At 47.6% G+C, this 25,025-nt stretch overlaps 4 protein-coding genes across 6 annotated transcripts; 1 reads left to right on the forward strand and 3 right to left on the reverse strand.

Moving 5' to 3' along the window:
* Nucleotides 1–4,934: 4,934 nt before the first annotated feature.
* Nucleotides 4,935–9,831, reverse strand: LOC147580669 (histone H2B type 1-M). Of its 3 annotated transcripts, XR_015250959.1 has the most exons (3): nt 9,403–9,831; nt 8,534–8,959; nt 4,935–5,150 (listed from the first exon to the last, which is right to left on the reverse strand). XR_015250959.1 is itself a non-coding variant. In XM_086706060.1 (2 exons), exon 1 carries the CDS (start codon nt 9,790–9,792, stop codon nt 9,412–9,414), a length of 381 nt encoding a protein of 126 aa, XP_086562186.1. In that variant the 5' UTR covers nt 9,793–9,831; the 3' UTR covers nt 4,935–5,150; nt 9,403–9,411. The 3 variants fall into 3 exon arrangements, 2 of the variants coding, with proteins under 2 accessions (XP_086562186.1, XP_086562185.1); XM_086706060.1 differs by lacking the exon at nt 8,534–8,959; XM_086706059.1 differs by lacking the exons at nt 4,935–5,150; nt 8,534–8,959 and adding an exon at nt 6,294–6,654.
* An 889-nt stretch (nt 9,832–10,720) lies between these two features.
* LOC147580670 (histone H1.3-like) lies at nt 10,721–11,492 on the reverse strand. The gene has a single exon (XM_086706058.1). It carries the CDS (start codon nt 11,422–11,424, stop codon nt 10,771–10,773), a length of 654 nt encoding a protein of 217 aa, XP_086562184.1. The 5' UTR covers nt 11,425–11,492; the 3' UTR covers nt 10,721–10,770.
* A 3,431-nt stretch (nt 11,493–14,923) lies between these two features.
* On the forward strand, nt 14,924–15,984 carry LOC147580671 (histone H4). The gene has a single exon (XM_086706061.1). It carries the CDS (start codon nt 14,969–14,971, stop codon nt 15,278–15,280), a length of 312 nt encoding a protein of 103 aa, XP_086562187.1. The 5' UTR covers nt 14,924–14,968; the 3' UTR covers nt 15,281–15,984.
* A 6,048-nt stretch (nt 15,985–22,032) lies between these two features.
* Nucleotides 22,033–22,494, reverse strand: LOC112853477 (histone H2B type 1-C/E/F/G/I). The gene has a single exon (XM_025917021.2). It carries the CDS (start codon nt 22,457–22,459, stop codon nt 22,079–22,081), a length of 381 nt encoding a protein of 126 aa, XP_025772806.1. The 5' UTR covers nt 22,460–22,494; the 3' UTR covers nt 22,033–22,078.
* Nucleotides 22,495–25,025: the final 2,531 nt, after the last annotated feature.

The raw sequence follows: 25,025 nt of genomic DNA on the forward strand, positions 1-25,025 counted from the left end.
TCTGGCAGGCACAGGAACCTCAGGATATCTGGGGGACCTCAAGAAGAGAGGAATTCACCCAGGTGTACAGGTATCGCAGGCAAAGTCTGAGGGCAAGCATTTGGCTTGGCTTCTGGTCTTGAGAGGCTATTACCAATTTGATCTCGAGATTCCTTATGAAAAGTTCCAGCAAAGCAGGTTTTCAAGAGTCTACACCGTCAACCACACTTCTTGCTGCGCTTATGGAAATAATCGGGCCAAGATATCTTAAAACTAGACTTCTTTTGCAAACAAAATACTGTTAATATGGCTATCTTTGGTAAAAATGAGGGTGAGTATACAGAGAAAATACGTTTCGACCACACATCTTTGTAGATATTAGATTTTAATACTATATGTTATAAACTGAACTGGATCGTGATTTCTTCTGGCGTCCTCCAGCGCCTGGCCACAAGTCTCTAAGCTAACATTTTGATTTTTCTTTCGTCTTTCTGACTTTGAATTCTTTGAGAGCTGAAATTTCCCCTTTTCCCCGAAGCCCTGCAAACTAAGTATAAATGACTTGATGTGAAGAATTGCCCTAATAGCTCATGCGTAGATAATCTGTGTGCGGTTGCTCTATGGGCCCCTCAAAGGATCACCAGAGACCCCTGAACTACAATCTAGGAAGATCTATCGGCTTGCCAGTCCCCGCCCTCGCTCTGTCTGAAGATGGCTTCAACTCTGCCATACAGAAGTCTTCTCAGCTGGTTATCCCGTGACTCAAAAACTGGGTTTACATTAGATCCAATCATCAACCATTGCTTTTCTTTTGTTTCCATAGAAATGCTTCTTGTTTAATACCTGAGTATTTGCACCATGGGCCTACCTTGGAGAATACACCTTGATCACTGCCTCTGGAAATGAGTTTGGCTATGGTCACGACTAAGAGACCAGATCAAGGAGATTAAACTACCGACCTTGAATAAATGAAACTCCCAAGGAAGTTTCAGCTGGGGAAAGTGAAGGGGTTCAGGATGTGTACCACCCACCCCACCCTCCCAGCTTATGCCATTTTGACACATTTTGAGTTTAAGACACTTGAGACCCAGCAGCTCAAGAAAACTTTTGTCCCTCCCTTAACCAAACAGAAGAACCTAAGTTGGGGAGGGGGGGTCTTTCCTTGAATAAGGGTGATTCACAAAGGTAAATTTTATCCGAGCGATCCATTTGTAAAGCAGGGCAAACGTGTAAATACTAAACACGTGCTCTTCTGATCCCTCTGTGAATTGCCTTCCCTCCCCCTGAAGTCCCACACCCCTACCCCTTTCTCCTTAGTTCAGGACGACATACATACTTTATTTTGCCGGTCTTTGAAATTCCCATGTGTGTGTGAATTCTGTGTGTGTACTCCATTAATTTTGACTTTCAACTGTTAACCCGTCCCACATCAATTTGATTCTTAGTCCAGCTACAAGGACTTTGAAGTACAGAGGAATTCTTCCTCCCCAACATTAGAGTTCTGGAATATGTACAATATTTTATCTTTTTATGATGTTAATGATTTTTTTCCTAAACCAAGAAGCTGTGTGTAATTCAAAATGTGCATTAGAAAGTGCTCCTGAGTCTGAAAATAAATCATGTATGGATTTAAAAAATCATAACAAAGGAAAATAAGAATGAAGGGAAATATGCCTGGAAACTGCTTATCAAGAGAAAACAAGCGTAGCAATATTAATATTAAACAAATTTTAAAGCTCAAAGTATTAGTGGGGATAGAGAGGTACACACTACAAGCGATTTTAGTTCCAGTGTGGAAAACAAAATATTCTGGAAAGCCGTCCTGAAGCAAAAAAGCTAAGGAGTAGAGAAACTGCCAAAACTCTCTAGCATGTCATGGCCTAGATCACAAGAAACCAAGGAAAACTCCCCAAATCTCCCAGAACAATAAACAGCTAGTAGCCGAAGCCCTACTGATAAATACGGCAGACTGGGTTCCCTTGGGGGCAAGTAGCGTTAAGATTCTGCACTGTGTCAATGTCAGCCTCTCGGGGATAAAAAGGACTCTAGACCCTTAAACTGAACTGGAGACAACTAGTAAGCGAGAGCCAGAGCGTTTGAGAAAGCTTAGGCTTGAGGGGGAAAAAAATCTAGCAAAGATTTCTAAGAGGAGACCTGTTTTGTCTCAGAGGTGGAGCTGTGGAGAAGGGTAGAGGAAATTTACAAGCAGGATTTCACCAAAAGCCTAGAGTCTATTTCAGGGAAAGGTTCCAGATTAAAGAACGGCGGGTTCGTTGCGCCCTCTAGTGCCTTGTGGAGGCAAACAAACCACTTCAGGAAGGAAACCTCTTTAACCCCAATTCTGTAGGTACACAGATTATTTATTATCTATCTATCTATCTATCACCAACTAACTATTCACCCACTATTTATTGAACACATATTACGTTCCAGGAACTCTCCTAGAAATTTGGGGTGTCTAAACAGAAACTCATAATAAATGTGTAAATTGAGAAGGAAAATACACTATGAGGAGTCAGGCTTCCAAACAAAAGAGATCCCCTCCTCTCCCTCAGACAGAGAATTTCCGATATGGAAATTCAGAGACTATGAAATATTTGCTGAAAGTCTGAAGAAATAAAAGTGGAATAATACAGGCAAGAAGCAAGGGATATTCAAAACCAGGCCCACTTTTAAAAGTAATGAAATAGAACTTCGGGAGATGAGAAAGAGCTATAACTCATAAAGATAAAATAAAAATCCACTGATAAAATGTAACCTTCAGGGCCTTGATGTACCCGACGAAACAGCCACTATGTATGGCAGCAACGGCCAGATTCAAGGTTACTTCAGGTCTACAAGTGTAGGGCAAGCTTTCGATATACCACTCTTTGAAATTCATATAAAAAGCAAGGAAAATGCTTATGCTTATAGAAGATTTGAACAACACGATAAACATAACTTCATCTGTGATTCCTGCGTTTAACGTCTAAAGAATATCTGACTTATTTCAAGGTACTCATTTCAAAATTTCAACCCTGGCTTCAGAATAGTAACAATAGGTACCGAACAAATAGGTACCAGTTTCATATATACTGCACTTAAAAAAAATTTTTTTTTAATGTTTATTTTTGGGGGGGGGGGGGCAGAGAGCGAGGGAGACAGAATCCTAAGCAGGTTCCAGGCTGCACGCTGTCAACGCAGAGCTGGACACTGAGCCAAAGTCCGCCATTTAACCAACTGAGCCTCCAGGAGCCCCTATATTGCACTCTTTTATCCTCATCGACCTATAGAGCAGTTAAAGAGTATTTTTTTTTTAAGATAGTAAAAATAAAAGCCTCTCACATGCTTGGAAACAAAGTAGTTCTAAATACATGGGTTAGTGTGCATGTCGTGAAAGAAACTATGTAACATTCAAATACTCGAAGGAAGTGTCCTACAAACATGAGGACGGGAAATCGGGGTTGTGCAAGCCGGGCGTCCTGCGCGGCCACTGCGAGGGTGTCCTCGGCCACTGGGCAGCAGGGCCGGGCCAGCTCGGAAACCGTCGGAGAGGAGGCCGACCAGGGAAGCTGCTGCCCCGCGGCTCGGTCCGCGCTCTCATCTACGGACGGCCCGCTGGATTGTTGCGAACGTCCAGCGGCCGCGCGGCGAGGCCGGGTCGCCACGGTTTGCGCCCCAGCAGGGGCGACACCGGAAGCAGCCTGGCGCCGGTGGCCGGAAGGGCCAAGACGACGCGCGACCCCCGCCCCCCAACCGAGGAGCCGGAAACACGTAACGTGGCGCAGGCGCAACGTGAGGCTCGTTGGGCCCACCGGCTGCCGCGGAAACGGCCCAATAGGAGGACGGTGTGGACGGGCGTTGCAGGACGGCCCACGGAAGGAGCCGGCGTGAGGGGGCGTGGCAAGAAGGGCCAATGAGAAACCAGCGGGTGGGGGCGTGACAGGACGGACCAATGAGGAAGCCGGCGCGGGGGCCGTGGCTGTGACACTGCCCGGGGGGGGGGGGGGGAGGCGGGGCCTGCCGGGCCACGGGGTCGCGAAGGTTGGAGGAGGGCGGCTGCCAGTTTTTAGGACTTTTCAGTTTCAGTTAAGACCTGAATGTGGTCGGGTTTGTGTTGCTGTTTGGTATTCGTATTTCAAGAAAATCCTCTCCTAGTTGAAAGCACGGTTCTCAAGGTGTGATTCCCTGGACCAGCAGCATCAGCATCACCTGGGTAATATAGAGACGCAAATAATGGGATCCTGCTACAGATCTGGTGAATCAGAATCTGTGAGGTGGGGCCCCGCAATCTACGTTTTAAAAAATACTTCAGGTGATTTTGGTGCACGCGGACGTTTGAGACTGCTTCAAAGTATTGTGTTTCCCTTAATTCGGATGCTGGAGGTGCCCTCATGAATGTGAGCTGATGCGCGCCTGGGTGGCTCAGTCGGTTGACCATGGGACTGAGGCTCAGGTCATGATCTCATGGTTTGTGGGTTCGAGCCCCCTCAGGGTCTGTGCTGATACCACAGAGCCTGGAACCAGCCTGGGATTTTGTCTCCTGCTCTCTGCCCCTGCCCTGCTAGTGCTCCCTCTCGCTCGCTCTCTCTCTCTCTCTCTCTCTCAAAAATAACTAAACATTTAAAAAAATTTTTTTAATGTCAGCTGAGCTAAATCAAGCTACTTACCTCCAAGATCGTTACTAGAGCCAAAACAGTGCTTAGGCCTTACCCACTCAGACTTTGAAGCAGAAGATAAAGTGAAAAAATAAATGTGTGTCTAGAAAGGAGAGATCTCGGGGAATGATGTGGGTCAACAAGGAATGCGGAATTCCACTTCTCCACGAATTTTATTGATCTTAACATCTCATTTACAGACTTTTTGCCCTCCTCATTTAGACTTCTCCAGCAAACATAGTCCATTATAAATAATGATTCCCTGTAGGCCTGTAACAGCAGTAAATTCTGTTTTCGTAATTAAAACAACAAGTGAAATGAAAATACTAAAGCCCTTTATTTAGGCTCTTACACTGAGATAATGCTTTCGGAATCCATGTACACTAAACCAGGATGGGTTAGATTGGAGCAGGGTAGGCACGCTAATCAATCATTCTCAGGCAAAACAGATGTTCATACTTGATAAATTCTATGAGCTCATCCACATTTTCAGTTAGTGTTTACATTCATTTCTTCTTTCTATTCATATTTCTCCTATAATTGAAGAAATAAAAAAGGATTTGTTAGGTGCCATTTTGCCATCAGCACTGATATTTGATATCAGTGTATATCTGATATCTGTATAAGGAATCTGTATAAGGAAGAGAGTTCTTTTCACATGTGTTTGTATAATGCGCTATGAGGTATCTCTACTCCAATATTACCTTTAGTCATTTTCACATGAGCAGATAATGACTCAAACCATCCTTAATCAAGAGATATTCCTAAGCAACATGATCTTCGTTACAAATCCCCCAATATACTTCTTGTGGCGGGATTCAAGTCATTCAAAGATCATATTTTGTCTCTTAGTTTTTCACCTGCGAAAAATTGGCTACTCTGATTGTCCTCTTAATTCAGCAACTAAGGAAAATATAGTTCTTGCTGACAATTGTTAAGTGTTAATAAATGTCCATAGTACTTTAAGACTTTTACAAGATTTACCTCACTGAATCCTTAGTAATACACTACTTATTAGAACATTTTATTATTGTTATATAGTCGTGGAAAGACCCAAAAAGACTGAGTCGCTAAGTCTACTAAACATTTGCAACAATTCAGTTCATCCTCTATCCCTATTGTTATATGTGTATTTTAAGCGGTTATGATTGCTGTAAATCCTAATTGAGAGCCTACTGTGAGTCTGGAACAGCCTTAGGCATTGGGGAGTCAGCAGCAAAAAGGACTAACTCTGCCCAATGGACCTTAGAGCCTGGAGAATGGAAAGAGGAAACCAGCAATATGCAAATTCATGTCAGTTATGCTAAGGGTAATGAAGAAGAACGAACAGAGCAAGTTTAGAGCCGGATTGATGGGCGCCATGTGCATTTGCTGGTGAGAGTGTCTCTCAGATGTTGTAACATTGTAATCATCCACTCACCCCCAAACCCAAGAAATGTGGGTTGTATGTCAGTACGTAAAATGTGCTATTCCCAGCTGAAGGGTCAAACTCATAACAAGGTCTAGCTCTTCATCTCCCTCTTTTCCCTCTGCTTTCTCCTACTATCTTCCTCTGTGCCTTCCCCTTGGTCTTCAGGCTCTGGCGCTCCCTTTCGCAGTAGCCCTTTGCTTCTTCCATTCTTTTTCTCAGTCCCTCTCACCTTCCTTCTTCTCCCTATTCCTAAAAAATAGCCACCATTTGGCTGTGATACTTTTATTGTTTTGTATTTATGAAATGCAGCTTAACATTCACGGTGAAACTTTTAGACAAAATTCGAAAACGTTAGTCCTTCACTTTTCTACAATTCCTGTTCCCTTTCCACAGTAGCAATTTCATGGTTGGTGAAAGGAAAGGTCAGTCAAGTGCCGCTGTCCATGTAAAACAAAGGGAGCGTTTTTTTCTATGTAGCGCTGTGTGCCCACGCCACCAAAATGAAGGTTAAGAACTCTGAACTTTCCCCAGCGTGATCTCCACCTCTCCTAAGTCTTCTTTGCTGCCGCCAGGGTGTGGAGGGCAGTGGGAGTATAAGTCAAGGAGGAGACGGCTGAAGTTGTTCATCTGAATAAAATACAAAAACATTATCTTCAGTTAGAAATCTCCTTATAACTTTTGGGTCCACAGTTGATCTAAATACCCCAAACCATTGACAGAACCATCAAAAAAGAAAATAGTTGGAGAATTCAAGTTATGGTCAATCATAGCCATCTAATCAAAACGGTAAACCTATGGTTTTTCTTATGACGATGTGTATGGTGAAGAACCGATTTTATCCAAAGAGAGATGTGGCCTTTGCCCTTTGCTGGGAGGGGATCTCTAGGCTCATGGAATGTCCTGCATGATAAGATGATCTTTGTTTACCTAGAAGCCCTGGGCTGCACAGGATAGGGTAATAATGTCACTTATGTTGGGGGCTTTGGGTCATGTGGCATGTGGGCTACCGCCAGAGGGCCTGCTGACTAAAGTTCAGCCACGTGGACAGTCAACCATGTTCATATGACAAATCCCCTAGGTTGGCAATGTCTGTGTGTTGTGCCAATATTGTTGTGCGGCAGGGAGACATAAACCCTCCCCCGGCCTCCACTGGGAAAGGACCTACCAGAAGCTCTGAGTTGGGAAGCCTGTGCTCCATGCGCCTTTCACCTTGGCTTATGTGTAATCTGTATCCTTTTGATGTAATTAATATCCCCCAACCTTGGGTGCAATAAAGTTGAGTGGATTCTGTGAGTCATCTAGTGAATGATCAAATCCGAGGATGGTTTTGGAGACCCTTCAACTTTGCAGTTGGTGCCAGACATGAGGGGGTTCTTTTGGGAGTGTACTTGAACTTTGCACTATGTCTGTTAGCATTTCTAGATTCTGTTTAGTACTCAAATATTGAGATGAATATTTTACCTTAATTTAATGAGCTTTGTAGTTCCCGTATAAGTCTATTCCCCTGCCAGCAGAGTTCCAAAGAGTGATAAACACTTTTTTAGATTGTAATGAATTAAAAAAAAAAAAAAAAAAAAAGGAAGCAATTAGCTGTAAGTTTTCTTGATCTTCTACAAATCAGAGGGCTCCAGATGATCTGGGACAACGTCGTCTCTTTTTGTATTTCTAGTGCCCGTGCCAGTGTCTGACCCAAAGACGTTCAGTAACTATCTCTTGAATGAACTAATTTATGGGAAATACTGTGAACTATCGCCATGTAACGATTTAGCGGGGAATTTTGACATATGTCAAGGATCTTACTAGCATCTCAGTCCTTTGGCATATTTCAAATTCTTTTTTTTTTCTTTTTAAAGAAATTAAAGTGAGCCACTTGAAATCTGTATCTGTTAATTTCCTTTTACTCTATGTCCCTGCTCTTATTCTGGGTCACAGTGTCTTGTTGAATAATGTGCTAATGTCCCGTACGAAGCCTCATTCCTTTTCTTCCAGGTTCCTATGCGGGGATTTGTTGAGGCCCACAATGAAGCTCATTCCCCCAGAGAGGATTTGCGTTTGCATTATCCAGGTGCTCAGGGGCACAAAGCCAGCTTGGGCTTAATCCCTAAATTAATTCTCAACCTGGGTGTTTGAATCCCTGTGATATTGATGCCAGAAACCAATGGATAGTAGTCCAGATTGCCGGTGGCAGAATCTACCTTGCTCAGCACCAAGCTCGGGGCACCCTCTTCCTTGCCATCGTCCGTGGCGAGTGTGAGTCTGTGTGCATGTGTGTGTGTCTGTGTGTGTGCTCGTTTCTAGCTCACCTTCTACCCTGAAGATGTGACCCGGCAGGTGCGTCAGCGTCACCAGGAAAAATTTCTCATCAGGTTTCTTGGTGAATAATAAAGTCTACATTTTCCTCACTCCCCAGCAGCTGAAACCCTTCAGGCCAGCGAAGCTTGTGCAACAGAAACCGCTGCCTGCCCGAAAGGCTTTCCCTCCCTTCCAACCTCCTCTCCGGCCTCACCTCAAGGGTACGCCAGGGAAGCGGCCAGGGTGCTGAGAAGGGGGCCTCGGTCTCGGGGGGAACCATCGCCTCATCACAGTCACGCACCTGATGGGACTGAGCAGTGGGCCTCTGTCTCGTGGCCCAGAGGACTTTACAGCTGAATGCTTCCCAAAGACTGAAGCGAAATAGGACTTCCTAGGACAGAGGCGACAGTAACTGACAGGACTGGAAGGCCTCTCAGAGCCCGGACACGTTCCCTTCCGGTCCCGCTGCGACTTTTGGATACAGTATAGACTCTGCCACCCTCCTCCCCCAGAGAGGCCCCCTCCCTGGCCGGCTGCTCAGAGCAAGCAGATATGGGAGCAGCTGCAAGGCAGGCCGACCAGAAAAGCCCACGTACATTTACCGGACGCTCCCACGGCCTTCGGCTGTTTTCAGTATCACCTCCATACATTAAAAAGGAAAAGAAAAAGAAAAGGTGAGGAGAACAGTTTTCAGAGCAGGCTCCTTTGTGCTCTGGCTAAGCTCCTTCCTTATCAAGTGCCTCATCATCAATCTGCAGCCCAGCCCAGGGAGTCGAGAGCTGTGTCCTCAAATGGGATTTTCACTTCAGATTATCTACTTTTGTGAAATTGAAGGGATAGTAGTTGTTTAGAACCATTTTCGTTCGACGTGAGCATGTAATTTACGGTAGGTATGGTTACTGACCCGGTAACTTGCAAACACTTCCTACGCACCTGTAACTGAAAATCGGTGGAAGTCATAGCTAGATACAAACTTATCATCAGACACCCGAAAACAGCTTTCCAAAAGAGATTACAGCCCATTTCTCGAAAGCATGCGTGGCTCTGAAAAGAGCCTTTGGGGCTGGGTAAGGGGGCGCTTACTTGGCGAGTCTACTTGGAGCTGGTGTACTTGGTGACGGCCTTGGTGCCCTCGGACACGGCGTGCTTGGCCAGCTCCCCGGGCAGCAGCAGGCGCACGGCCGTCTGGATCTCCCGGGACGTGATGGTCGAGCGCTTGTTGTAATGCGCCAGGCGCGACGCCTCGCCCGCGATGCGCTCGAAGATGTCGTTGACGAACGAGTTCATGATGCCCATGGCCTTGGACGAGATGCCCGTGTCGGGGTGCACCTGCTTCAGCACCTTGTACACGTACACCGAGTAGCTCTCCTTGCGGCTGCGCTTGCGCTTCTTGCCGTCCTTCTTCTGCGCCTTGGTCACCGCCTTCTTGGAGCCCTTCTTCGGGGCCGGGGCGGACTTGGTGGGTTCAGGCATCGCGGCGTGAAGTTAATACGCTATGACTAAGAGCTGGGAAAATAACTCGCGGCACCAAAGCCACGTTTATTTATAGATGCGGTATTCTAATGAGGTTAGTAAGATCATTTGCAATTGGATTAATTTTCGCGTGTTGTCAGAAATGCGAATGTAAAAGATACTTGCAGGTCTAGCTTTTCATTGGCTGTTTCGTTACTTTTCTTTTACCCAATCAGAAGGTCTAGACTAGGCTACCGGAAGCTAGTATAAGTGCGCCTTCAAGGACGTTACCTGTTGGTTGTTTTTTTTTAATCTAAAGTGAAACCTTCCCGGAGAAATCCTAATTGTGGGTGGGTATGTGGGCACGGCTTCTCGCTGGCTAGTACAGCTTGCGTTGGGGTGGGTTTCGCATAATGGACACCTAGTGGCGTGTTGACGTCCTAGATGCTGGAGCTGGAAGGAACCTGGGTTTCTGCAGTACGCTTGGCTAGGGAACCCTTGGACTTTGCTTTAGTGTCTTGGTTTTCTACCAGGAGACGGTGCAGAAAAGCCGCGGTGGCTAAAGTATTTTCCTAACCTAAGCATGGTACTGGCTCGTCAAGTGCAAATTTCAAAGTGGGCAAATCGTACACAACACAACCAGGGTTCCCCAAACAGGGCTGGGTTAGCGTGCAGCTGAGCTATCCCCTCCTCCCCCCCGCAATTACTCCTGCCTTCGCGTGGAGTGTGGGCCATTTCGAACCATCGGACGTTGGGGAGGGGGAATTAGTGCCAAAAATAGTCCCCAGACTTTCCAACCCCTACTAATAATTCTCACCGCCCGCAGTGCACTTAGGCGTCGCTCTTGGGACCGCGTCCGTTGCGTAGGGGCCGCCCCCCAGCTGCAGTGCTCTCTGCCCGCCACGCCCCCTGCGTCCGCAGGGTGCCACAGCTCCTTTCCCGAGGCCGGTGGGTGGCTCTGAAAAGAGCCTTTACGACGTTCTCGACGAACCCATACGCTTACTTCTTCTTGGAGGCCTTCTTGGGCTTGGCAGCTTTGGGCTTGGTCGCCTTGGGCTTCGGGGCCTTGGCCTTGGCGGGGCTCTTAGCCGCCTTCTTGGGTTTGGCCGCTTTCACCTTCTTCGGGCTCTTGGCCACTTTTTTACCCGCAGCCGCCGCCGCCGCCGCCGCCGGCTTCTTCGCCTTCTTCGGGGTCTTCTTGGCGCTCTTCTTGGGGGTGCCGGCCCCCGCGGACTTCTTGGTTTTCTTGGCCGCCCCGGCAGCCTTCTTGGGCTTGGCCGCGCCCGCCTTCTTGGCTTTGGGCTTGGCCTCCCCGGACGCCGCCTTCTTGTTGAGCTTGAACGAGCCCGAGGCGCCGGTGCCCTTGGTCTGCACCAGGGTGCCCTTGCTCACCAGGCTTTTGAGGCCCAGCTTGATGCGGCTGTTGTTCTTCTCCACGTCGTAGCCGGCGGCCGCCAGCGCCTTCTTGAGCGCGGCCAGGGACACGCCGCTGCGCTCCTTGGAGGCGGCCACGGCCTTGGTGATGAGCTCGGACACCGGCGGCCCGGACGCCTTGCGCTTGGCGGCGCCTGCGGACTTGCGGGCCTTCTTCTTCACGGGCGTCTTCTCGGCGGGGGCCGGAGCGGCGGGCGCGGCGGGCGCGGCCTCGGACATTCTGGGCTCGGCTGGCGGAAGGTACAGAAAACAATAATAATAATAAAGTCTCGGCGTTGAGCTGCCTGGCCCTGGAGTGTGTGTGTGTATATATATACAAGCACGGCGCGGCGCGCTGATTGGTTCCCAGCTCAGCCTTGCCACTTGACCGCAACCTAGTCTCAGCTCTGTCCCGGAATTGTGTTTGTTACCCTTGAGGAAAGCAAAAAAATGAAAATTTCCCGTGGAGGGATCACAGCGACTCTATTGTATAGCGACGCGGGACAGCTCGTGCTTTGAGATCTGCCTGTTTTCTTCTTCCAGGTTTTACGACGTCAGTCTCAGCCTTTTCCAAAAGCCCCTGCCACTCTGAGAGATGCACAGGTCAGGGAGACAACTTCACGAGTTTCGTTTAAAATAGAAGTCCTCTCGTCTGTGCTGTCACTAGCTTGCTCTCTCGTAACAGTCTGTACATTCTTGGCTTCTCGGACGTTCAACAACTGCTTAGTTCTCACTGAGACTGAGCCGGAAAATCTGGTTCATATGAAGGGAACTAGCACAGGCTCTTTCCCCATTTCTCTGCAAGAGTGATAGTAAAGGACGGTTGTAATAAGAGCTTGTACTGACAAGGACAGTCACTACTTTGTCCAAAAAGCCTTCATCATTGCTTTTAGTGGCAATTTGGAGGGTTAGTTACTTTGGGGGTTTCAAGCATTCCCGATTTGTTGAGGAAAATGGGAAATGTAGTAATGTTTGGTCCTGTCATGGGTGTTGGGTCCGTGTTTCCCATAGATGATGACAGGAGATTCAGAAGAGGCATAATGGAGGGTTGGGCCCCTTAACTGGTGGAAAAAAAAAATTTGTTTACATTGATTTTATTTGGGGGGATCAGCTACTAAAATGTTTACAACCTTTGGGTCAGAAATCTGCCATGTTTGAGGATGAGAAGTTTGGAAAGTAACAGAATCAAAGAGCATACACATACACGCAGACATTCACACACAGATTTCCCTTGAGAAAGGAACAGTGTTTAAAAGCATGTTTTATATTCACGACTACATTTTTTATAGAAGGAAACACATTACAACATATGCTTGATGTTGAATAGGAAATCGATTTGTGGTGGAGAGTGATTTAATGGCTTTTTTCACTGTGCAAATTCTCCCTTTGTCTTTAAGAAGTTATTATGTTTATTTTGAAACGTGTATCAGTCTCTGGTTCACTAAGATGGTGAAAGAAAGAAATGTTGAGGATACCCAGGGCAAACCCCAAGAGACGAGGGTTTCACCCTCCTTTTGTATCCCTTCAAAATCCAGAAATGCCTGATTACTTCTTGCAGCACCAAAGGTTAAATATTAACTAAATATTAAGTACTAACACGATTCAGATAGGTGCGATGTGACGAGGGATCAGCTCAGCATAAATCACAGTTATGTGTATTTTGTGTATTTCATTTTATAGCGTTTATGTATTCCTAATCCTCTTAAAGTGGCTTGATTCATTATGCTCGATTTTGAAACTCAAGAATATTCATTGACAGCAGTGAGGATTATGAAGTGCAGAGAAGCTGAGCTATAAGAAGGCTATGACAATGTGATAGCAGTCAGTGCAGACAAGAAAGAGAAAGTCAGAATTACAACCATGATCTGGGAAATAACAGAGGTGCATTACCAACAAAGGAAGGGCTGTCTCTTGGCCACCTAAATGTAGGGAGTCTCCAAGGTACTGCTCCATTCCCCTTCATGGGTTCAGGAGTTACCTTTCTATGGGTAACTTTGAAGCCTCTCCCTCGGGTCTGTCCTCTTGCCTAAATGTCAAACTTGTATTCTGGGTGCCTGCTGGCTATTTGCCTTTGCACCTCCGTATACCAGATACACTCTCTCTATAACCTCTTTGCTATTGATAAGTGGAGATAGTTGCCTGTTACCCTTATACAACCTCATCAGATTATTGTTACTAACCTATGGTTTTCATTCCAACATTCGCAGCATTTCCCAGTGCTCCTGTCTGCACGTTTTCCAAACCCAGAGCCTTTCAAGGCTCTGAAGAGCCCAAAGAAGGCTCAGTGATCACTTCGTGTCATGGACTTCTTTGGATATGTGATTAAGTTTATGGGCCCCTTCCCAGCACAGTGCTTTTAAGTGCTTAAGATAACATACCCAGGATTGACTAAGGAAAAGAGTTACACTAAAATACCAACGTCAAATTGTCAACAACCAAAATTGTTGGAGTGTTCACATATGTGTTTTTTAATTAATACATTAAAGTACCAACGTTGCCTTCGTGACCAACAATTACCACAGTGTAGAAGGGGTGATATGCTTAAAAGATATTGGCAATACTGACAGCTGCACCTGCCAGTGTGAATACATCGCGGGTCTGCTGGTCACACTGTTTGCTGCCTGTGTGCCTCAGTGGAGACAATGCCAGGGTTCCGTTGGTCAATAGCGCAAATAAAGATGGAACTGTTGTTCTCTGCCAGTTCCTAGAAGTCCTGAAACCTGCCATTGTAGCCGAGGCTAAGAGCCCCGCTCTGGAATTTGTCCCCATGCACCAGGAAGTCAGAAAACAAGCTTCGATGGAGCAGGTGCTCCTCAGAGAGGCTGGAGGAGAGGCCACATCTACACAAAGCCTCAAAGGGTTTAATGGCAGGTCAACTGTGTAAGTGTTTATTATTTGAAGGAGTTGTCAAAAGAACGTTGTAGCAAACCAGGATGCGCTCTTCGTTTAGGAGCTGCACCCACTTTAGAGGCGTGACTACTGAGGAGAGGAGCAGAGAGCATTCACAACATATAATAATGTCGAATGAGTGGTTGCGTGCAGCCTCCAACACTTTCCATGCAGAATCTCCTCGAAGCTTCACTGCTCTAGAACTTGGACTTTCTTACGTACTCGCAAAGAAGAAGCCGAGCAGACACCGCCCAGGTCATAGGGAGAGCGTGGCAGCAGGCTGTCTCCAGAGCTTGGCTCCGCGTGTGCGACTGGGGGGAGGACTGGGCTGTGATGCAGGGACAGTGGCAGCCAGAAGCTGTCCCTAAGGAACCATACGGTCCGATCATAAACTGGAGACTCGGCAGGCAGCACAGGGTTCTCGACACTTGCATCCAGCGAGGCTTGGTGAGGGACGCAGATCCTCGATCCATCGATCGAGAAGACCAGAAGACACTTGGCAATAAAGACATGCTTAGCGTCAAAGCTGACCTCAAGCGTCTCGGGGACGACGGCGAGGATTCGGTGAGCATTTCCGGGTTGGTCTGGGAGACGTGAGGGGCAAGCGTGAGGCTTCTGTGTGGAAGGTGTAGGAAGCGTCGCCCGGAGTGCCGGCTGCAAGGCTGCGCGGAGCCGGGAGGGTTCCCGGAAGCCCCTCCGGGCCAGACTCCTGCTCAGGGGCCCCGCCCGGTCGGCGCCGCTCGCAGCAAAGGAGACACGAGCGATGGGCGGGCCCAGAGTATGGTTACCGCCCCTGATCTCGGGGTTTTCAAACAGGTCCGGCACTTTGCTATAAAAGGGCTGCTTGGCGCCGACGGGAGTGGTGCTTCCGTAGCGTTACAGTGGTGTGGTGACCATGTCTGGTCGCGGCAAAGGCGGGAAGGGCCTGGGCAAGGGGGGCGCCAAGCGCCACCGCAAGGTGCTGCGCGACAACATCCAGGGCATCACGAAGCCCGCCATCCGGCGGCTGGCCCGGCGCGGCGGCGTCAAGCGCATCTCCGGCCTCATCTACGAGGAGACCCGCGGGGTGCTCAAGGTGTTCCTGGAGAACGTGATCCGGGACGCCGTCACCTACACGGAGCACGCCAAGCGCAAGACGGTCACGGCCATGGACGTGGTGTACGCGCTCAAGCGCCAGGGCCGCACCCTCTACGGCTTCGGGGGCTAAGTGTCACCGTTCACGCTACCGAAAGCATGCGATTCTCACCCAAAGGCCCTTTTCAGGGCCACCTACTGCGTTCTCCAAAAGCGCTGTCCACTTCGTGTTCCCCAGTCGCTGTTGAGCCAGGTTAAGCAGTCGCTGCGTTTTGCGGTTCTGAAGTGAAATTGATTTGACAACTAACACTCTGCATTTCTGGTGCTCTCCGATAATGAAGATCCAGAACAGCAGCCTGTGCTAAGTTGTGGATTTGAACATATGTTCCTGTCGTGTTTCAGAGAGATTCCCCGTCCTGCGTGGCTGGTTTCTTTCTGAGCCCACCAGAACCTTCTAGTGTACTCCCGGTTAGTGTTCTACAGATTTGTTTCTGATCGTGCTGCTTCGTTACCCCGAGTAGTCTTCGGCTTGCTTACAAGTCCACTTAAATTTGCGTTAACAGATGGTTGAATTCCTGCTAGTGAGGTCATGTGCTTTTCGACCCCAAACCTTCGTGGTTCAGATCCCACCTTTGCGTCAGGAAATGCGTGCTCAACTAGCAGCTCGCAGATGGGTTACACATTGTTCTCAGGGTCTGTAAACCTTGAGTCTCAGACTGTCAACATTGCCACCGTGTGTTAACAATGGGTCTGATTTTGTGAAGATTCTTGCGGGACCGCTGTGCTATGTCAACTGGTCTATTTCCAATAAAATGTGTTCCCTGGAATACAAAGGCATAGCTGAATAGGTGGGTCTGTCACTTTAGGCGACATGTCCTGGCTTTTCTGCAGCTGAAGTTAGGTTGTGGCACAGGGGCCCAAAATGAGTCAGAAGTCACTCCCAGGTTTGGGCTTTAAAACTTTCTTCCCTCTTATTTGGTAAGAAGGAGTTGACCTTGTTTGATCTAGGAGAAACATCAGGTCCTTAGGGAATGGTAAAACAATGACTTGAAAAAGAGTCCTGGATTGATCAGGAAGAGGTGGATTAATCACAAGGATCTGTCCCGTGTGACATGAAGAACTGTCTTTAAGCTAATGTATTGTGGAGACTGTTACAGCCACTTAACATTTCAAACCAAATACGGTTTGGGTTTCTCAATTTCTGTAGCAGTGTGGACAGTCCTCTCTGGACCTGAACATGGTTTTAAGGGAAGCTGATTCCAAGTGGGGCCGTTCCCTTGGTATGTGTGCCACTGTGTTCCATTCTGGACAAAACACGAAATGGAATAATAATAATAATAATAAGGGCTTATTATGTGTTAGAAACGCGTGGACTGCGCAAACATCTTAGCCATTGTAATGTGGGAATTGAAAGTACTGTCTTCCTGGGGCGCCTGGGTGGCGCAGTCGGTTAAGCGTCCGACTTCAGCCAGGTCACGATCTCGCGGTCCGTGAGTTCGAGCCCCGCGTCGGGCTCTGGGCTGATAGCTCAGAGCCTGGAGCCTGCTTCCGATTCTGTGTCTCCCTCTCTCTCTGCCTCTCCCCCGCTCATGCTCTGTCTCTCTCTGTCCCAAAAATAATAAATAAACGTTAAAAAAAAAAAAAAAAAAGAAAGTACTGTCTTCCTTTGGTAGAGTTGATCTTCACAATAAGTGGACCACAGACTCCTTTGAGAATCTGTTAGGGGGCTCAAGTCCCCTCCGAGGCTCATTCAGGGAAACCCCAGGGCTCCCTGGATTCTTGTCAACAACCTAGAGTTTAGGACTTAAGGATATGGGATCTAGAGATGCAGAACTGAAGAGAGGAAAGGGCAGACATAATACAGAGAGCGTATATTGAACGATAATATCCTAGCTTATTCACTACGGGCCGTAGGCGTATCTATTCTCGAGAAGTGAGTTTGGAAATGCAAGCTAGCCCCATCTGAGAAATTATGATTTTCAGAGGCCTGAAGTCCAAACTGACTGAATCACACACGATTTGGGAGTAAATGAAAACAATGAGGCATGGATTTGCAGCCCGGTTCAGGAAGAAGTCCATGAATCTTCTTAGTTAAGGCCCTTTGAACTTCCATTGCCAGTCTTGAAAAATATATTAACAAGGCGTAAGAATGCAGTCGTCTACGTCCTTGAACAATTCATATATTAAGTTTACAAGTTCCCATTATCCCTTAAGAAATAAAAAAAGAAACTGGACACCTGACTCTGTGTTTGTGTCGTCTTTGGTGAGCTCACTTACCCTCTCTGTGTCTGTTTCCTCCCTTATGATAGGGAGATAGCAGCAGTGTCTACCTTATAGGTTTGGGGTGAATAAAATTAAGCCTCTGGTGAGTATTTTGTCCAGTGCCTCGTGCATGGTATCTGCTCCGTTTTGTCTTTTATTATGATTGCTATTACTATTATTGTTATTTCTCATGAAATGAGAGATGCCCAGAGAAAAAGAAGGTGACATTTAAACTGTGACACATACTCTTCAAGTTTTCAATTTGCACTTGGTATCTTTATGTTCTGTGGCAAATCTCGACAGATCACGTTTGTCATCTATGATGCAGGGGAAGCTTCGTATTTTTTTTTTCAGGCTTGAGTGCGAAAACCCCGGATAAATAATATGCTCACAGTGTGTGTGTGGGTTCCACAAATACGAGTTTACGTACATTCTTAAGAAGTTGCAAGTGTATTAACGAATGTTTTGTGGATACAACCATAAAAACTCAATTCCAGATAATTTTAAAAAAAAACCCCCACCCCAATATACACACTAATGTTAAGCAAAAAAACCAAGAGACTCTTGAAAGGGAATTTCCCTGATCAATGAAGAAATGGCTGGGTCCTCAAGCCTTTCACTTCTGTCGCTGTCCGCAGCTTCTAGGAAAAGTAGCTTTGACAGATCTAGCTGGGCAGGTGCCGGCTCCAGTCAGACATCATGGCCCTAGAGAAAGGGTGACAACACAGTGGAGACTCTTATGTCCCAAGGGTGAGGCCACATTCCTGAGTCCTGAAGCTGTCCCAAATGTCTGGGTTGCCTGTTATTCCCTGTAACTCGAATTCCCAGTGGGTTCCATTTACCGTATGCAAAGGTCTCCCATGTTGTCATTTCAGTAGACATCACACCAGGCTGGTCACACACGTCCTCCTTCCTGAAACACTATTTTCCTGACTTCTGTGACTCTAATCTCCTGGTTTTTGTCCTCACCGTTTAGAATCTTTGGCCATCTTCTTTTCTTTCCTTTCTTCTTTACCCATGGGAAAATTCCAATTCCGTTGCATGCCAACAACAATAACATTTCTAGTTCCAAACTCTTGTCACAATTTCTATGTTCGGTCCCCACTTTGCTCTGGTTCCCAGATTCACATGTACAACTACTCACTTGTTACCTTCCATGGAATGCTTTAGGGGATTTAAATACTGCCATGTCCCGGTCTCTGAAACCTCATCCTCTCCTAGAATTCTTGGTAATTATGCAAGAATTTCAGCAGCACTGCGAGCGGTGGATAAGCATACAGGCTGGGGGCACACATTCTGGTTCCAACCCCAGCCCCACACCTTGCTCGTCCCCAGTCGATTAGAAGGAGAGAATTGTTATGTCTAGATAATGTGGATGTTGAGATGTTAAAAAACTAAGTTTAGCACAGGTTTTTTGTTTTTTTCTAATTTTTATTTATTTAGAGAGAGGGAGGAGTGCAGAGAGAGGGAGGGAGAGAGAGAATCCCAAGCAGGCTCCATGCTGTCAGCTCAGAGCCCAATGCAGGACTCAAACTCATGAACCCCTGGATCATGAATTGAGCTGAAATAGAAAGTCCGACCGTTAACTGACTGAGCCACCCAGGCACCTCTGGTAGAGTTTCTTAAACACATGGAAAGTACTCAGTAAATGTCAGCAACGTTTCCTCACCCATGAAACTCAGTTCATAAATGAACTCTTTAGAGTTTCTCCTCCCATGTCTACCTCTTGCTTTCTTTCTTCAATTCTGTCTTTGCTTCTTTCTACCTTTAATCCCATAAATCCCATTTCCCACACAGCAGGCTGCGTGCTTTAAAATTCTAATAGATTCTCACGACACAATAAAAGTCTGGGTGCCTTCCTGGCGCTTAAGGTCCAACATGTTCAGGCCCCCCTTTAACCCTCAGTGTCTTCCCCGAACACCTCATATTTGTTTACTTCTCTCCCAGCACACAGAACTTGTATTTTTGAGCAGAGACTCCTCCCTGCCTTAGAGCTTTGTTGTAGCAACAGTCTCTTGGCCTGCGAGTCGAGTCGTATCCCCTGGTTCCTCGGTTCCCTCACCTGGTCAGTATCACGGCACCTGGTTTATTTCCCATAGTTTCATAGCAGTGAGAACTCCTAGTTGGAATGATTGAGTTGAGGAATCAGTGTGTTGATTCTCTCTCCTCTCCCGCTAGGATCTCAGCCCCACAGAGCAGTCTCTCGTCTGTCATGCCTACTGCTGTCGCTTAACGCCCCACACAGAGGAAATCGATCACCATTTGACAAAATGCGGAAAGAAATCCCTTCAACTGCTTTCTGATTTTTCTGTCCTCATCTAGCATAACCTCATCTTTACCACCGGAAACCTCCACGCAGGAAGGGGCTTTGGTCAGCTTGTTCTCCATGTATCAGATGTGCTCAGAGCAGAGCAGCTAGAAGCAGCATTTATATCTGTGGGAACTTGCTCGAAAGCCAAGTTCCCAGATATCCCTCAGAGCTAAGGAGACGACAGAGGCTCTGGGAGTGGGGCCAGCACTCTGTCCTCTAACAAGCCTCCAGGTGACTTTGAAGCACACTCAAGGTTAGCAGCGCTGCTCTGTATCTTGGGTGCATAATTCAGTGCTTGGCACTTGAATGCCAATGAGACAAATGGATATTCCTTGTTTCTGCCTAGAGGCGTCTGTTTGAGGCAGTGCCACTTCCCCTCCTCCTAATCCAGGCTCGGGTTTGTTCAGGTCCCCCCCTGCCTCCTTGCCTGTGCTCCAGGGAAGGGAACGTTTCTGGCTGGTCTCAGGGAACAGGCCCTGATTCAACCACACTAGTCCTGAGGGTCCCAGCCAGTCAGTAATAAGGAATTTGGGGCTGAGAATAGGGCCAGTTCTTTACAGCTGTGAGAGCCTTTAACAGGGCAGTTCAGAAGCTTCCTCAACGTTTTGAGCTAGCTGAAGGGAGAGTTGTTGATTACAAAACTGTGTGTTGGGGAGAAAAGTGGAATCAGGGACATTTCAGGAAGAGAACAGTTGCAAAGGCCTGGAGGCTGGAGAGGTCAGGGGGCATTCCAAAAAGTGTGAAAAAGCAAGAAAAGGGGTGGGGAGAAGCAGAGAACTAAAAAACGGGAGGAAAAGCATCCACTGAGGTTTGCTTTGAGCGTTCGGTGAGTGGCCGGTTACAGGCCTTGATGTCTGATACTGTGCAGCCAGCACGGAGGTCATTGAAAGACACGGAAAAGAATAATACACAGTCACGTATGCTTTCTCACAAAACCACTCCCCTGGAATGAAAAGGAGACTCACTACGGACAGAGGAGTTTTAGTATTACCTCAAACTGAAATCAAGGTGATCATAAAAAGTTGAAATGCAGTTGTAACTTGGCAATGAAAACAATTACTTGTTTTGTTTTGTTTTCTTTTTTCTTTTTTTCCTTTTCTTTTTTGGTGTGTTTATTTTGCCTCTGCGAGAGAATAGAGATAAAATAGACTGGCTGGGAAGGCTGGCTAGAAATTTCTGGAGGATAGAGGTAGCGATTCTTGAGTACAGTTTTATTTCCATTCATTAGTAAGGTGCTGCCAGCCCAACCTTTCTCAGCTAACTCCCCAGAAAGAAGCCTCAGGTCACAATGTTTGCTGATTGAGGGGAGACAGATTCTGCTTTTAATTTTCTGGGTTTAGGCTCTTTGGCATCACGTGATCACAACCCCTAGCCCTCTGGGTCCTGGTGTCCAGCATCAGGTCAGTAAAACGCATATCCTGAGTCCACGTTTCCTGCTCTCCACCCTCTGACCTCCCCTGGGTCCCCGTGTTCTCCCGGATCGCCCATTTGCTCAGCTGAGCTGGGGACCAGAGCTGGAGACAGAACAGGTGGATGGTTTAGGGGTAAACTCGCAAGTGACAGAGGAGGGACTGGGGGCTGCTGTGCCAACTTCATATTCTGGGGCTGCACTAGTAAGGAGACTCTGGCGCTTGAATATCCAGAATTGTTTTTGGCGGTCACCTGGGAGTCACGGATGGGAGTGGGAGAGGAATGTATTGTCACATTACAGTGTAAACATCAAATGTAATGACGAGAGCCTTTTGAGGGCAACTTAAGAAAGAGGTAAAGCACGATCAAAAACTGGTAAGTGTCCTCACTGGAGGGCGGCAGCCGGTGAAGACACACATTTTAAAGGCCCGTGGTACACGCCTAAGCAGGACCCAGGGAGCCTTGAGCAAACGGGTGGGGGAAGGGCAGTGCGAGGGAGGGGCCGACCCACACAAAGAGCCTGGGCTGTGGTCCCCGCGGCACCGGGAGAGGAAGTCCCGCCTCTAGATGGCGGGCTTTTCAAATGTTACTGTGGCTGCTTACACCCCTAGGGTGATACTTGCCGTAAAGTGGACACCAGGGTCTGCTTCGAGACGCGGCGCCAGTAGCCACCGCGCCTGTGCGTCTTTTAAGGAAGGCGATCTGGAGCTGCAACGGCCCAGGGAGGGAGCGCTAGCTGTTCTGCCCGCGGGGTTTTCGCCGGTGAGGACGTCTTTACAGGCCACGACGAAATCTCCCACCCAAAGCCGACAACATGTCACGGTGTACCGTGTGTTCCCAGTAACCTGAATGCCCAAAAAGACCCCAGCGCGTGTCAGCGCACAGCTCCGGTGGTGAAAATCTGTGGCTCTGAAAAGAGCCTTTGGGTTGGATCGTGTCTCCCAGCACTCACTTGGAGCTGGTGTACTTGGTGACGGCCTTGGTGCCCTCGGACACGGCGTGCTTGGCCAGCTCCCCGGGCAGCAGCAGGCGCACGGCCGTCTGGATCTCGCGGGACGTGATGGTCGAGCGCTTGTTGTAATGCGCCAGGCGCGACGCCTCGCCCGCGATGCGCTCGAAGATGTCGTTGACGAACGAGTTCATGATGCCCATGGCCTTGGACGAGATGCCCGTGTCGGGGTGCACCTGCTTCAGCACCTTGTACACGTACACCGAGTAGCTCTCCTTGCGGCTGCGCTTGCGCTTCTTGCCGTCCTTCTTCTGCGCCTTGGTCACCGCCTTCTTGGAGCCCTTCTTCGGGGCGGGAGCGGACTTCGCGGGCTCAGGCATCTCAACTCCGCTTTCTTCCGAGTGAAGAGAAAATGGAGTCCGCGCCAGGCTCCCGCCTATTTGTAGTCAGCGGTATGCAAATGAGGAATGCGTTTCGCGGCCTGTGATTCGCTGACTCGTCGTGTGACCTGCCTGCACATGATTGGCTCCAGCTCTGCGGTCCCATTGGACGTATTCCTGAGAGTAGTTTCCCCCATTCAGGCAGCCTTCTTAACCTATTTGGTAACAAGTTCAGACTACTTTATGAACATCCAGATTACTTTGGTGATTAATTTTAGAAAGTAGAAGCTCTCCCTTGTGGTTTGAATTGCCAAAGAGACAGTAGTCAGGTCGAGGGCACGTCTCCGATTTGCAACCCCCCTGTACGGTTCCTGGAAAAAGCGTACCTTTGCATTTAAATCCGGGTTCTAGACCAGTGAGAGAGAGGTGAAGACCCTGCCAGCCCAATGGGGAACTCTGGGCACACTGTCTACCACAGAAATTCCTGATTGGGTCAAATGACCAGGCCCTTGACAGCTGCCTTGCTCAGTGACTGAGCACCTGCCCTAAGACCAGCGTGACCTAAGATGGATCGCTGAACTGGACCCTGATGAAGCTCATCCCTGGAGGCTATTAGATACCCACACTCCACACATGGGCAGCGAGTCCCTGAAGAGACTCTCAGCTGTCTGCCATTGGATTATTTGGGACAGTTAAACAATAGAGGGACTGTTTCCAAAGTTGTGAGCAGGGTTAAGGGATATCAACAAAGAATGGTGAAGGACGCTGGGCTGTTATTCCTAGTTCAGAAGAGGCAGGAGGAGAGCAGGGTTTGAAGAGAGCAGTGAGCACAGGAGACGGCTGTCGGACAGGAGCTGTGGCTGTCGGTAGACAAAGGCAGTTTCTGCCCAGTTTTGTAGGAAGGGAGCCAAGAGGAATAAGAATATACTCTCATTCCCCGCTCCCCCACCCTTCCCCCGCTTCAGATGTCTTGCTTATCTCTTCCAGAAACCAGAGGGTAAAGAAACATAGTTGCTGTCGTGCACAAATCAGCCATCTAGGTCACAAAGTATCCTAACCCTTTTAAGATGAATATCTAAAGTAGCAGAGATTCAGATTTTGTACAGGTAAAAAACAAGTTTACCTCATTTTTCTAATCGGTTAGGTATCTGGCTATTTCGTTTTCAGCTCCTGAAGTTAGTTCATGAACACTGGATTATCCTCAGAGCTGCAAAATTTTAAACATGCTTTGTTGCTATCATTACCATTGCGCAGATGGATTCAAGGTTACCTTTTTTACACAACACTTCCTCTGAGAGATTCTCGAATTTTCTTTCTTTTCTTTTAAATCACAAATCTACAAGGGGAGAGAGAGAGAGAGAGAGAGAGAGAATCCCAAGTAGGCTCCAAACTCATCTTGGGGCCTGACCGCAGGGCTGGACTAGGGGCTCAATTCCAGGATCTTGAAATCATAACCTGAGCCCAAATCAAGAGCAAGACGCTCAACTGACTGAGCCACCCAGGTGCCCCTTGAATCTTCTTCATCATAGACAAATATATCACCACTTTCTTTTGCTGGCCTGCATCCTGGAGGAATGGTCTCATTTTCCATTGACCCTTGGTCCCCAATTTAATCACCTCCACCCCACCCCTGACCGAGGGCTGACCACTCACATCATAGCCACTGGACCACCAGCAGGATGTCGTAAAGGAGCTGGTTACAAATAGGATTGTAAGCCCCACCCCAGAGCTACACATCAGACTGAATCTTGACAAGATCCCCAGGTAATCTGGGTGAACGCTATAGTTTGGGAAGCACAATCTAGGGTGCTGTCCATATGGTTGCAGGTATGTGTCTTTGTGCATGTGGCGGGGTGAGTGGCCCAAGAAAACAAAGAGCATAAAGGGGCAGATTTTATTGGAATGTCTTTTCTTCTCCATGTTAAACTAGTTGCCCTTTTCAATTCTTTGTCTATGATCACTTAGTTATTGGTGTATATTCGCGTTGCCATTGGTTTTATTTGTTCGTCTCTATTAGCTTTGCCACTGTGACCTCTTTATTAATTTACTAGTTGAGAATTTTGTATATCTTCATTATGGGTAAATTTGAAAGCTACAGTTTGAGAGCCAACAATAGAGTTAAGTCTATGCGCAATCACTTGAGGCATGATGATTTCTCTAACTTTACTCAAATTTCTTCCTCCCCTTGAGATTTCACTCTGAAAAGGGCCTCTCTTTTTGCAAATAATTTGTGACCACTTTTTGACACATTGCCTGGAAACACAAGACCTTGTAGGATTGGGAAACGTAGAATAAAATAGGCAGAGAGGGACTGAGGTCCCTGGGTGGGGGGGGGGGGGGACACATATTTGGGGATGTATGCAAACAGCAAACAGCCTAGGCGGTAAGGTGCTTCTTAAGAATGTAACAGTCGCCACCTACTCCCCTTCAGGTTTCCCTCAGGAATTTGACAAAAGGCCTGACTAAAAATAAGCAGTAGACCATAAAACATTTGATCCACAAGGGATGGTTTGGCCATAGACCACTCAGTATCATACAATGGAGTCAAGCCAATCAGCAGTGGACA

Source organism: Puma concolor, chromosome B2, assembly GCF_028749965.1.
Source record: "Puma concolor isolate L17-30 chromosome B2, mPumCon1.1.hap2, whole genome shotgun sequence".
NCBI classification, from domain to species: domain Eukaryota; kingdom Metazoa; phylum Chordata; class Mammalia; order Carnivora; family Felidae; genus Puma; species Puma concolor.